This window comes from Acinonyx jubatus, chromosome B2 (genome assembly GCF_027475565.1).
Source record: "Acinonyx jubatus isolate Ajub_Pintada_27869175 chromosome B2, VMU_Ajub_asm_v1.0, whole genome shotgun sequence".
NCBI classification, from domain to species: Eukaryota; Metazoa; Chordata; class Mammalia; order Carnivora; family Felidae; genus Acinonyx; species Acinonyx jubatus.
In genome coordinates, this window is record NC_069385.1 from 142,411,568 (window position 1) to 142,424,681 (window position 13,114).

Sequence of the window (13,114 nt, forward strand, 5' to 3'; positions counted from 1 at the left end):
CCCCAGTAGGGTGCTGGCAGGGCGAGGACACAGCAGCAGAGAGGTTGGGGGGATACAGCAGGGGGCACAGCTGTGGGGGTAGAGAAAGAATCAAGCCCGAGTATTTTCCCTGGTAAATACAGTAGCCAGTAGGGTGCCCTCACTTGTGAATGTCCTGGAAAATCACAAGGGTGCCCCACAGGGAGCCACTTGCCACTCGAGGGAATTCAAGTTTAGCTCCTGTTGGCAATGAGGAGGCTACAGCGACACCGTGAAAGCCAGTGATGTCAGAACTTGACCATCTCTCCTCATCTCTATCCCCTTCCAACGTGGCCCAGAGAGATGGTGATCCAGAAGCGGGAGGGGGAAGAAACCTTGCAGAAATTGAACACATTTGCTTCCCCCTGGTAGGTCCCACGAGCCACAAAGGGGCGGAGGAAAACACTAAACAGGTTGAGTGTGAAATGGAGTTGAAAGTGGACTCGGATGGACTTTTGAGACCAAGAATAACTCAAACCTATGAGATGCGTCCGTGATGACGCCACCAGGAGGAGTTCAGTGCTACATGGTTGAGAACGGCCACTGGAGAAGGAAAACACCATGACATGTTGGAATCTGCCCTGATCTGAGTGTTTGTGTTCCTCCCAATTTCTGATGTTGAAATCCTAAACCCCGGAAAGTAACAAATAGCAGCAGTAAGTGGGGCCTCTGGGAGGTGTTAAGTCATGAGGCTGGAGTCCTCATAATGGTATTAGTGCTCTTCTAAAAGAGACCCCGCAGGGCTCCCTGGCTCCTTCCACCACATGGGGACACAGGGAGAAGTCTGGGACTTCCCTGCCATGGCCTCCCCTGGCCAGGATGTAGAATAATATTTCTGCTGGTTGTAAGTCTGTGATGTCTTGTTATAGCAGCTCAAATCTACGAATACGGTAGCCTACCAAGTTTTAGACAGCTCGGTAAGCCTCATACTGTGAGGGCACATCACAGCTTCATGGTGCTTACATTGTCTGTTCAAACATGGTGTGTGGCTGACTTTCAGAGAGTCCTGAGAGTTCCCTCTTTCTGGTAGCAGGACCAGCAGGATGCGTAATTATCTAATTCTTTGATTCTGGTCATTTGACCTGTAATAATTTACTGTGAACCTCAAGGAAGCCGTTAACGGTCTTGTTTCTAATGCTAGCTTCTGCTATTTGTGACAAATTTTAACAGGAACTGTTCAGTGGTGGTGATGGATCTTCTTTGGATTCTCTACTAAATGAAAATGAGACACTTTGATGAATTGCTTTTTTTGATTTTGACGTCTCGGAGGAGTCCGTTTTTATTTTTTAAGATGAGACCCATTACACCCATGCGCGCATTAAAAAGCTATAACACTAAGAGGAGCTTGCTGAGGGACGGATCATTAGGGACCCTTCCAGAAATAGATGGGACGGATACGGGCTTAGCAGTTGCTGTCGTAGACAATTCGGCACTTCAGAAGCTTGAGATAACTGTCAATCTTATGTGAATCCCTGCGTAGGCAGTGGAGCAGGTTATAAAAAGCAAAGAGGCGAGAGTCTTCATCAGCCATCTGCAGGGACGGGAGTCCGGACCAGACGGAGTAGACCTCGTTTTCTCTGACTCCGGGATGAACCTAGTCACCAAAAAGATAGCAACTTAGTATTACTAGTAGTCGCTTGTCTGCGTTCCTTCCCGTTGTCAAACGAAGATTTGGGGAAGAGGCATGAGTGTCAACGCTCTCTAGAGGGAGGCGTAGATTACTGAGCTGGTGTATCAGAGATCTGTTAATAGTCTGAGCAGTAGAAGCAGAATTCAGATGTAGGTTTTCTAACATGGATGTGATCACAGAAGAAGCATTTCTGCCCAGGAGTAAAGAGAGAGAGAACCACAAAGCTGGTGTATATTGAGAGAGATTTAGTCTCAATGGAGTTGCACCCTACGTATATATGAGTGTGACCGAGGGACAGTGGAGGGGTGGCTTCAGATTTCTTCCTTGAGAATATCTTTCGTGTCCTGAACCTTGTCTCTCGTGTGTTCTTTGTTCCAGATTTCTTCTGATACGCCATCATAATTACATTTACCTATTTCCCGCTTCACACCGATTCTCTTCTCCATGTAGCGTATGGACGACAGACCTCAGAAATGATAGGGATGGCGCCTGATGCCTTAAGGTGCAGGGCATCTAGTGCTGACTGTCCCTAAGAGGATCTGCTGAAATAGGAGACAGTCACAGTCCACCCGGGACCGATAACCCCCAAATGTCTATAAGTAGTAGCCGTTTGCTTTTGAGGTCTCTTGGGGGGGACATGCTGTGGAAGGTGCCCGTGAGAAAGAGTGAGGGTGCCAGCAGCATGCCCTTCGAGGGCAGGGGTCAGTGGTAGGTTGGGGAGCCTGACAGTGATAACAAAAAGACATGGAGGGACGTCAGGGTGGGGCCCCATGGTGCCTGCTCCCCGGGCCGCTGCAAGCCGAGAATGCCCCCAAGGACCCGGAGACCGAGTTGCCTGCTTGGCCACCAGGCAAGCTTGAGAGCTGCTGGGTACAAATGCAGGATAACCGTAGACCCTGATCTGCTGAACTGTCCACCTGCAGAGTAAGACTATTTTCAAGCTGGGATTCTCTCCTGGAATTTAAAGTGTGTGTGCAGCGTGTAGTGTATGTTTGTGTTGCCTTGCGTCTTAGGTTTAATTTTGGTGCTTGGGCTCTAAGACGAAATCCACCATGCAGGGGACAATGATATGCCTAAGAATAAATAAGTCATTAAACTGAAGTGTTCTAGAACAGTGTAGTGACTTCAGAAAGTAATGAAGCAAATAATTTGAAAACCCAGGTGTTTATTTCATGTCTCAAGGTGGAAATGTGCTGTAGGCTTCTCCCTGGAAACTGACAAAAAGGACACATGATGACGTGTACTTTGTACAAAACAAGGGATGTAGAAAATCGCTCCTGTTATTCTTAAAGTGCTGTCTTTTTCTTTAGATGACACTGTCTGAGAACTTCATAAAGCTGTTCGGATGTTAACTCATTCGTGTTGAAAACATCCCATCTGATTGGAGATCTATATTGCAAATACTAACTCCATGTAAATTTGACATTAGTAGAGGAGATGAAATGCATGAGTTTTAATTTTGGGGCCCCCAGTGGGCTCTGATTTTGAAGCCCCTCCCCCACCCCACACCCCAATTTAGGAAGAGACAACTTTCTGCAAGTTACAAAACAAAGAAAATGCCAGAAAAGAAACACTCCTGTCTTTTGTGACCCACAGAAATCTAGTACTCGTGAGGCAGCATTGATGCCCTGACCCCATCTTTTCAGTCTCCTCTCTGTGACAAATATGTGCAGCGGGGTGGGGCTGGGGTAGTGGCACGAAACACCATCTAATCTGATTTTGATTTTCTCTTTTCTCCCTTCCCTTTGTCCTCCTCTGGGGTGGGGAGAAAAGAGAAAGAACCCAACCAGAATTTCAGTAGCAGGTGTCCTGGGATACTTTGAGGAACATGTTTATCTTGCAGATTCTGTTCTCTATAGGTTTCTTCTCCTGGGACATATTGTAAACCCTGGTGCTCTCCCTTCCCTTTGTCCTCCTCTGGGGTGGGGAGAAAAGAGAAAGAACCCAACCAGAATTTCAGTAGCAGGTGTCCTGGGATACTTTGAGGAACATGTTTATCTTGCAGATTCTGTTCTCTATAGGTTTCTTCTCCTGGGACATATTGTAAACCCTGGTGCCCAGGACGAGGAAAGCCTTTGGTGGATTCCTGTGTTGTTGGGGGAGGGGGGGCGGGGAACGCTTCACCTGTCAGACATCACGGTAGCATCCTAAGGTTCACTAACAATAGAATCTGCCAGCATGAATTACTAGAGTCTTGCTTTATTTCATAGTCGTCTAAGATAGAAAGTGCCTCAACTTTGGTCTTGCCCAGTGAGGTATTCAGAACTCACTTCCCACCATGGAGGTCACCTCTTTCATTAGTGAGAAAAACAAGGAAGCCCCGGGAGGCTTCTCACCTGGTGCACTATCTTCTCCATGCCCTCTAGAAGCCTCCTGTTTTGCTCCTCGATCTCAATGGCTCTGGACAGAATAGCATCGGGGGCTTCGTGCAGTCCTCGCACTTCCGTGACGAGGTGATACAGGGGGTCATTCCAGGACCGCAACACTCTGAGTATCACGTTCAGAAGGTCTTCGTGCTAAGCGACCACATGAAACAATCGCGTTAAATAAATCATAACACAGTGGGTTTGGTTAGCTTGTGATTTCTGCTCCCAGAGGCTGCCCCGAATTATCTCTTTGTTCTTCGTGTGTGCGCGGAAAATATTTTGTAGGTGCTTCAAGTTGTAAACATAAAAAGCTGAAGCTATTGGCTTAAACTTTGTTAAAATTAGAAAACAATCTGGCTGATTTGAGTAAGTGCTTCATCTAATGAGGCTTCTAGTTTATAGCATGAAGGATTTTGTTTTCCCTCAGAAATTGTACCATCCGCCCACTCAGTGAGTTCTTTTATGTTTGACAGCTTTGCTGGTCCCAAAAGAGGTTTGCTGGAACTCGGTACGCACCTGCAGTACCTGACTCAGGAAAGACGGATCCCACCAGTGTCCATGACAGAGGGCCCAGGTCCTTTTCATCCAGCGACTCATTCATACGAACGACTCAAGTCGTTCTTCAATGTATTCGTTTGTGATTTGTAATTTTTGCTCCATGATATTACAACAAAGAGCAAAGAAGACAGGCCATTCGTACATACGCTGTCCTCAATCTAGACCAACCCCTGTCCCTCTACTGCTGCCAGAGCAGTCTCTTCTGTTGACCCGCTCAGGTGAATAACAGGGCGTATGCCAGCTGTAGTCTGCAACGGAAGTCAAGGGACGGTTGCCCCCTGTGGATCCCACAGGAGAGCCTTAGGAGAGGGTCGTCTCTGATGGAAAATACTTGCTTCCCTGAGGTCCATGAACTAAGCTAGTGTAAAGGAAGTGAGGAGTAGAGAAGAATCCAAGTGACAGTGCAATGGGAACATGTCCTCAGATACGAAATGGAGGTCCAGGCCGCACAGGGAATGGCCGTCTGGTTTTGCTAAGGCCGTTGTAGCATCATGAGCAAGAGTGAGGGCTTAGAATCGGATGATGCCCGGACTCACAACTTACAACTCCTGTCGTTAGCCCAAATTCTGCAACCTCTCAGAGCCTCCGTTTCCTTACCTTGGCAAGTGTCCTCACGGTGCCCTGTGTTCTGGGATTGTTTTCGGTGAGGATTAAATACAGTGCATGTAAATTGCTCTGTGAAGTGCCTGGCAATGGAGTGGCCCTCAATAGATTTTAACCCCTCTTCCTTCTCCTTCACCCTTTCCTTCATTTTAAAGTTCTTTTTGAAAGTTTATTTGTCAATAGAGTGCAAACGTGGGAGGGGCAGAGAGAGAGGGAGAGAGAAGATTCCAAGCAGGCTCCTTGCTGAGAGCAGTGCTGTCACAGGGAGGGGCTCGATCTCATGACCTGAGCCGAAATCAAGAGTCGGTCGCTTAACTGACTGACCCACCCAGGTACCTCATCCTTCATTTTATCACCACCACCACCACCACCACCACTATTACTGAGCTTAGAGGACAGAAAGAATGCTGGTACCATTAACAAAGCTGTGAAGAGAATCAGATTGTACTAACGGGGGTATGTGTGTGAAGATAGATGCTTATTTGAAGTCACGTTAAGACTGTGACCGCGGCAGAGAATCAGAAAGGAGAGATGACAGTGGTCAAAGAGTTGGGATGAATGACTGGGGCTTCGTATGCAGACTTTGTTGTCATCAGAACAGAGGCGATTTTTGCAGCCGTGAGAAACAATACATGACATTACAGGACAGAGGAGTCAGGGGAGAATGGAGAGGGAAGTAGGGGTCAGAGAAGTAGAAGCAGAATCAGGAGAGCTTTGAAAATCAGCAAGACATGGCTCACCTGGGACAGTGCTCAGTGTTGTTAAATGCTGCCAGTGTAGGAGCCAAGGGTATCGTGTAAAAAATACAACTGCACTTGCATCTCTTACATACCCATGATTTTGCAAACCTTCTGTTTTATGCATGGAAGTCCAATTTAGTGCAGGCTTTCATACAATATAATACATGCAACCCTGGGTCTAAGGCATCGGTTAAAATAATGGTGTTTGCATCAACAACTTACAGATTTTTTATTTTGCTGCTACAATCGTTTTTTTTTTTTAAGTTTATTTAAACTTGGACTCCATGGTGGACTCCATGCTGTCAGCATGGAGCCAACGTGGGGCTTGAACTCATGATCCCTAAGATTTTGACTTGAGCCAAAATCAAGAGTCAGAAGCTTCACCAACTGAGCCACCCAGGCACCTACTGCTACAATCTTGAGCCAGCATTTGGGTTTCACCACTGATTCTTCAATGACCTACTGTCTTTTCTCTTTGATTGCTTTTCCTCCATATTTGTCTGTGTGTGCAATTAGCATTACCTACTGTGGCACTTCTAAGAACGTGCAGCATGGTATTACCAGTGCACTGCCTCAGTGGTATTGGTGAGAAACGCGGATAAAAGACTCACATGGATCTGTTGGGCTTGCTCCTTGTCCTCAGGGGTAGGGAGGGAGGAAGTGTGACAGCTGTTGATGGCCTTGGTAATGAACCCCCGGCCCTGGGCATACCTTTTATCCTGAAAGCAAGCAAGCAAATGCAATTAGTTATAGGTGTTTGAGCATCCGTTAAATGAGCCCATTACCAGAATATTAACACACTTGATGTATAATCTTTTATTTTAAATGAGAACTACATGGAAAACTGAAACCAGAGCATTGAGAAAGTCACCCTTTCTCTGTGTTTTATTTATTTTGTACGTGCATTTTTTTTAAGTGTAACTCTTCTAGTCCCACCTTCTCTCCTTCTTTGTGATTTACTTGTTTAATTTACCCTTTCCACAAATTACTACTTGGAAAACAAACACTAAAAAATACCAAAAATATGAAGCATTAAATATTTTGTTAAGTTTCCTTTTTCTTTAGTATTTGAGCCACTGTTCTAGCGCATATATACCTATTTTTGCCATTTAGTATCTTATTTACCAGGGGTCCAAGCCAATATGCACCCCCTAATAGGCATTATTATCAAATTACAACTTTTCTTTGCCTGATACAGTAAAACCTTGGATTACGAGTAACTTGTTCTGCAGATGTTCTGCAAGATGAGCAGACATTTCTAATGAATTTTAACTTGATACATGAGCGATGTCTTGCAATATGAGTCGTACATGACACTGGATGTCACGTGATCACAACCAAGCCAATGGTTCTTGAAATTCGCTTTGATATACGAGTGCTTTGGATTACAAGCATGTCTCCGGAACAAATTATGCTTGCAAACCGAGGTTTTGCTGTATTTGAACCCCCACAACTATGCCTCACCATGTTCATCATAGATGCATAATACCATTTTGTTGATTGCGACCAAATGGTAAGTCAAAAAAACAGGGCATAAAATTTTAGGAAATATTAATCAATGGACTCAGAATAAAAAACACACACATGCACACACACCTAGCTAAGACATCGACATAAAAGTAATCTCTACGAAAAGTTGTGAAAATTAAGGAGATAACTGTGAAGATGTGAAAGACAAAAGATAGCCAGTCAAAAGTGGAGGAGGAAAGAAAAACCAGTGAGTGAAGAGAACTATGTGCATGTGTATGTATATATACATATATATACAAGGTATATATATATAGTATCCATGTATATATACTATATATATATATATATATATATATATATATATATATATAGTATACATACATACAAACATTGATCCTCATTCTTTATGGCGACGCTTTGATTTACTGAACCTCTCATATGTATACTGTCTGCTCCTTGATTGACCTAAAAGAGTTAAGATACAACTTTCAAAGTACTGTAATAAGAAAGAGAATAATTGTTTCTGATTCTAAACCAACCCTTCTATTCTAGTTCTAAACCTATACACTGGACATCTCAAAATAACACTCTATAGCATTTTGGGGTTTCAGAAGAGCTATCATTGTTTGTTTTCCTGATATGGATTCAGCTTAGTTTAACTTTGTTCAGTTAACTCTGTTCTGGGCAATGAGACTGTCATTTATTAGATATGTAGTATGATAGGTGAAGAATGCCTAGGGAGACCTGTACCCCACAGTCAAGGACAAGAAATCAGCATGCTTTCATTTTCTCAAACTCCACCTGAAAGTGCTTTTTGCCAGGTGTTGTTATGAAGGGATGTTCCCCCCAAAATTCAGTTGAAGTCCTGACCCCCGAAGTACTATATTTGAAGATATGGAGGTAAGGAAGGTTAAATGAAGTCATAACAGTGGAGTCCTGATCCAATAGGGATCAAGAAGAGACCCCAGGAGAATCCCCCACCTGCATCCTCTGCCACCATGAGGACAGGAAAGAGGCAAGCTGGGAAGTTGTGTGCACTTCTCAGAACCTGACTGTGCTGGTGTCCTGATCTCAGACTTCCAGCCTCCAGAACTGTCAGAAAACACATTTCTGTGGCTTAAGGCACCCAACCTATGGAATCCTGCAATGGCAGCCTAAGCTGGCTAATACAGGTGCTGAAATTTTTTAGGAAGTTTCTCTCAAGAAGGAGAATTAAAGGAAATTTTTATTTTTTTATTTACTTTTAAATGTTTCTTTGGGTGGGGGGGGGGGGGGGGAGAACGAATCCCAAGCAGGCTCTGCACTGTCAGCACAGAGCCAGACATGGGGCTCCATCCCATGAAGCATGAGATCCTGACCTGAGCCAAAATCAAGAGTCAGACGCTTAACCGACTGAGCCACCAGCCACCCCTAAAGGAAATCTTAAAAGAGTTACTGTACTCTAAGAATTCTTGAGGTTTCATGAAACTGTCCCCTTCTTCTTGTTGCACATTTTGCTAACCAGTGGCTTTTTTTTTTTTTAATCTAAAATGTGTGTGGTTTGATCAGGCTCCTGCACCTTTCTTTTTTTTTTTTTTTAATTTTTTTTAATCATTTATTTATTTTTGAGACAGAGAGAGACAGAGCATGAACAAGAGAGGGTCAGAGAGACAGGGAGACACAGAATCTGAAACAGGCTCCAGGCTCTGAGCTGTCAGCACAGAGCCCGATGCGGGGCTCAAACTCACGGACCGCGAGATCATGACCTAAGCCGAAGTCGGCCGCTTAACCGACTGAGCCACCCAGGCGCCCCGCACCTTTCTTGTGTCAAGCGTAGGACAGCCCCTGCCTTCCCGGGAAGGCTCCTTCTGGGAAGAGGCAGTACTTACAAACTCGTTGAACATTTCCGAGGACAGGTTGTGGATGTAGTGAGACAGGATGACCGCGCGGTCGAACAGGTCCCGCAGGGACACCTGGCAGTTGACCGCCCCGCTGGGACAGATGGGCAGGGAGGCCACGCTCTTGCACAGGAGCAGGTCTGACAGCAGCAGCAGCAGGAACAGGAGTGACCCTGCTTACACAAAACCACACACCGCTCTGAGGTGACCTGTGCGCCTGAGGCCATCACCGGCAGCCCCGTCCCAGAAGCCTTCCCTCTCCCCGTCGCCCTTGGCACCTTCGGGTTCTGTAACAGCTGGGGCCGGGAAGAACCCACACCTTCCACCGTGTGACTCGGGGTCTATAATTATATTTGCACAGATAACATAGTTTGAGAAGCGGGTTACTCCCTGCATCTTTCTGTTGCTCCCGGGAGTGCTTCTGCACTCGGCAAACATTGGGAGCTGAAATGAACTCTGAGCCGGGGTGTTTAAGTCATTCCTAGAAGTTAGTTCAACGTCTTGGGGGTTTCTGCAGATTTTTGGTAGTCGGGCTGTCTGTGAGGTTGTCATTTTTTTTTTTTTACATTTATTTATTTTTGAGAGACAGAGTGAGACAAAGTGAGAGCGGGGGAGGGGCAGAGAAAGGGAGACACAGGATCGGAAGCAGGCTCCAGGCTCTGAGCCGTCAGCACAGAGCCCGACGTGGGGCTTGAACCCACAGACTGTGAGATCATGACCTGAGCCGAAGTCGGACGCTCAACCGACTGAGCCACCCAGGCGCCCCAAGGTTGTCATTTTTTAACTCCGTGTTGACTAATACCTGAATCTTAGACCCTGAAATAGCACACACAGCACAGTGGATCTGTTTGTTTCGCTTTCGTGACTGATGAGGCTAAACACGATGGACAACTGCTAGTATCGAGTACGAAGAGAACCTAACATGAAGCGATATGGTGGCCTCGATCTGCTAATTCACCTTAATAACCCCCGTGCACTTGCTTGACACTTTGCCAAAAGCTTTGAATTTTTTTTTTAATTTGTGTTTCCCAGTAACCTTGTAAGAGCTTCGACCTTCATTATTATCATCAAATTACATTGATGAAGCAGAGGCTTCGAGAGGTTAAGTGATTTTCCTCAAGTCCTATCATTAGCAGGTGGAGGGGGCTGGATGCCAGTATGATCCCTTTGACTTTGCCACGTGGCATCGCACACACCTGCGGGCTCTCAGGCTTCATCCCTGCAACTGGCCAGAGCCGCGGCCGCGATGGCTCAGGGCTTGCAAAGGTCTTTCCGTTACTTGGAAAGAACAGTACTTTGACTTTAATGCGCGCTAACATTGTTTGTTAACAGAGAATGTAACGCACCACCTTTTAGCTGCAAAATAAAAGATACAAGTGTTGTCAAGTGACTCATATAACAGACTTTTAATTTTTCAAAAAAACGTGGTATTTCCAAAAAGTTTATTTTAGGTACTTGATAGTCCTGTAACTTAGCTGAATGGATATTTTTATCTACAGGTGTAAATAAAAAGTGCTCTGCAGATAGAGAAATTGGAATACCAGTTCTCGGAAATTCATAACTTCATAGATACTATTTAACTCTGACCACATGTATCTGTACGTTTATCATCTGAAGGGTTCTTACAGTCCAAGAGGAGATAAAATAGATAAATGTTTTTGTTCTTCATTTCATAAAATGAGTTTTATGGTTGTTCCTAATTTTCTTTTTCTTGCAACTGTCAACCAAGAAAGTAAAGACGGTTAATTATTGCCAGGCTGTTTCTCTTTTTGAAATGTCATTTGGCCCAAACCCAGTTAACAGAGTATCATAAGACACAATTCTATCCTTGTCCATATTATGGTTTCTGAGTTGAAAGTTGCATCAGGCTGACTTCGGTCGGCCAAACCGCATAAGAGGCCTGAGAACCAAAAAATGCTGGCTTCTACCTTCTGAAGTTGTGATAAACTGGACCCGTAGACATTTCTGGTCTTGTTCCAGGCCAGAGTTTCTCAACATTGGTATTATTGGCGTTTTAAGATGGATGGTTCCTCGTTCTGGGGGCTGTCTGGTGCATCGCGGTACATTTAGCAGTGTCTCTGAGTTTTACTCACTAGATACCAGTAGCACCCCCATTCCAAATTAAGACAACCCAAAACCTCTCCAGACTTTAGCCACATGTCTCCAGAAGAAGGAGGATTTCCAGTTGAGAACCAGCATTCTGTTCCATTGCCCCTGCTACAGTTGCTCTCTAGAGCAATGACTAGCCCTTCTAAACTCTGTAAACCTGAAACCTCTTGCTAAGAGAATACTAGCTCAGATTTTGAATTAGTGCCACCCCCAAGAGTGTTGATAATCCAACAGCTCAGCGAGCTGTTGCACGTACCTTTCAGCGACCACCCCTTGTTGTCCATGTTGGTGATGCTTTCGAGAAACACACTTCGCCAGAGAAGATCTGGTAGTCCAACGGCTTTCTCATTCCCAGATGTTGGCTTTATAAGCCTTTGACATCTTCATGAATATATTTAATCAGGCATTCCCTTCCCTGTACCAGTCATCTATTTCCGTCATTGAGATTACCCCCATAATTTCAAACATCAAATGGTATTTTATGTCTTATTCATATTCAGGAAGACATACTGGCCAGAAATGAACATTCTAGGAAGGATTGTGATTAATTAGAGCAAAAGGAAATGAGAGAAACAATGAAGATGAACTCTGGAGACTATTTTGGGTTAAAGGGCCCGTACAGCTACAGAAGTTGTACTCTACAGGAGTCACGAACGATCAAGTTTACCTTGACTTCTCTGCAGTCTCTTGAATCTACATTGTATTTCACTTAGGTGTCTCGTGTGTTATCGAAGGTATTCTTTTTTCCCCAGTTCGAAATTGCTAGGTGAAGTCAAGATTTCAAAACTTATACAGGAAATATGAGGAGTGAGAAAACAGGACATTGGATCCCCCGTGATGCTCTCATCACTTGTGCCCTCCTATTTTTCTTGTTTTTACACAGTGTGTGTTGTCCTTTTTAAAATGACATATGTGTATGTTTTAACTGGGTATTTTCATCTGTTTATTTCTTTTGACTCCAACATATAAATAAATGTAGATTGTCATCCCCAGTTTACAGATGAAAAAAAAAGGCGGGAAAAAAGGCGAGATTCATTGTCAAGAATATAGAAGTAATTAGTCACGATAGATGCTGGAAGGATGGTTGCTTCGTGAGGAATCAGGGATATAAAGAAGCCTTGGAAATGAATCATTTAGCAAATACGGTCACGCATGAACAAGAAATCACCCCTGACCCCACTGGGAATTTATTCTGGGGAAGCAACATAGTGGTTTTCAAGGATGGACACACACACACACACACACACACACACACACACACACCCCTCACACACACACACACACACACACACACCCTGGTGTATAATGCAATAGAAGAAAATTCTAGGCAATAATTTGCACTCTCCTCAAGGATGGGGTGGAAAAATGATGACTGGTTTATAATTACTTTATTTCTCTGACTCAGCTCCCCTCTAGGGCCAACATGACAAAAATTCATCTTTCATGGGCTCAAACGTTCCATCCGCCTCTTAGAGATTTCCTAAATGAAATGATTTTAATGAATAAGAACTGGGTTGTTGATGACTTTCTCTAATTTTTAAGTCCTTGCATGTAAATCAGCCTGTGACCTTCCCTTAGCTTTCATCTCACTGTGTGTCTCTCCTAGGAAATCGACAGGTGAGGTAATTTTTAAAATAATCCCTTTTTATGGCATTTACTTTTTCCATAGTTGCTCCTGCCACATTTGTGTGATAGCAATTTTCCAAGCGCTCTTAGGGAGACCTGGAAATCTTGACAGAGTAA

General features: G+C 44.4%; 1 protein-coding gene across 1 annotated transcript; it reads right to left on the reverse strand.

Moving 5' to 3' along the window:
- Window positions 1-1,286: 1,286 nt before the first annotated feature.
- On the reverse strand, window positions 1,287-9,700 carry PRL (prolactin). The gene is made up of 5 exons (XM_027040463.2): window positions 9,493-9,700; window positions 9,254-9,435; window positions 6,527-6,634; window positions 3,985-4,164; window positions 1,287-1,612 (listed from the first exon to the last, which is right to left on the reverse strand). Exons 1-5 carry the CDS (start codon window positions 9,698-9,700, stop codon window positions 1,421-1,423), a joined length of 870 nt encoding a protein of 289 aa, XP_026896264.1. The 3' UTR covers window positions 1,287-1,420.
- Between the last annotated feature and the right edge of the window lie 3,414 nt (window positions 9,701-13,114).

Excerpts from the sequence above, each read along its gene's own strand:
- PRL (XM_027040463.2), bottom strand. The coding sequence starts at position 9,700 with ATGTTTGCCGAGTGCAGAAGCACTCCCGGGAGCAACAGAAAGATGCAG. Across the intron at positions 9,436-9,492 it reads CTTCTGGGACGGGGCTGCCG|GGTCACTCCTGTTCCTGCTG; the intron begins GTGATGGCCTCA and ends TTGTGTAAGCAG. Across the intron at positions 1,613-3,984 it reads TGGAGAAGATAGTGCACCAG|GTTCATCCCGGAGTCAGAGA; the intron begins GTGAGAAGCCTC and ends TTTGGTGACTAG.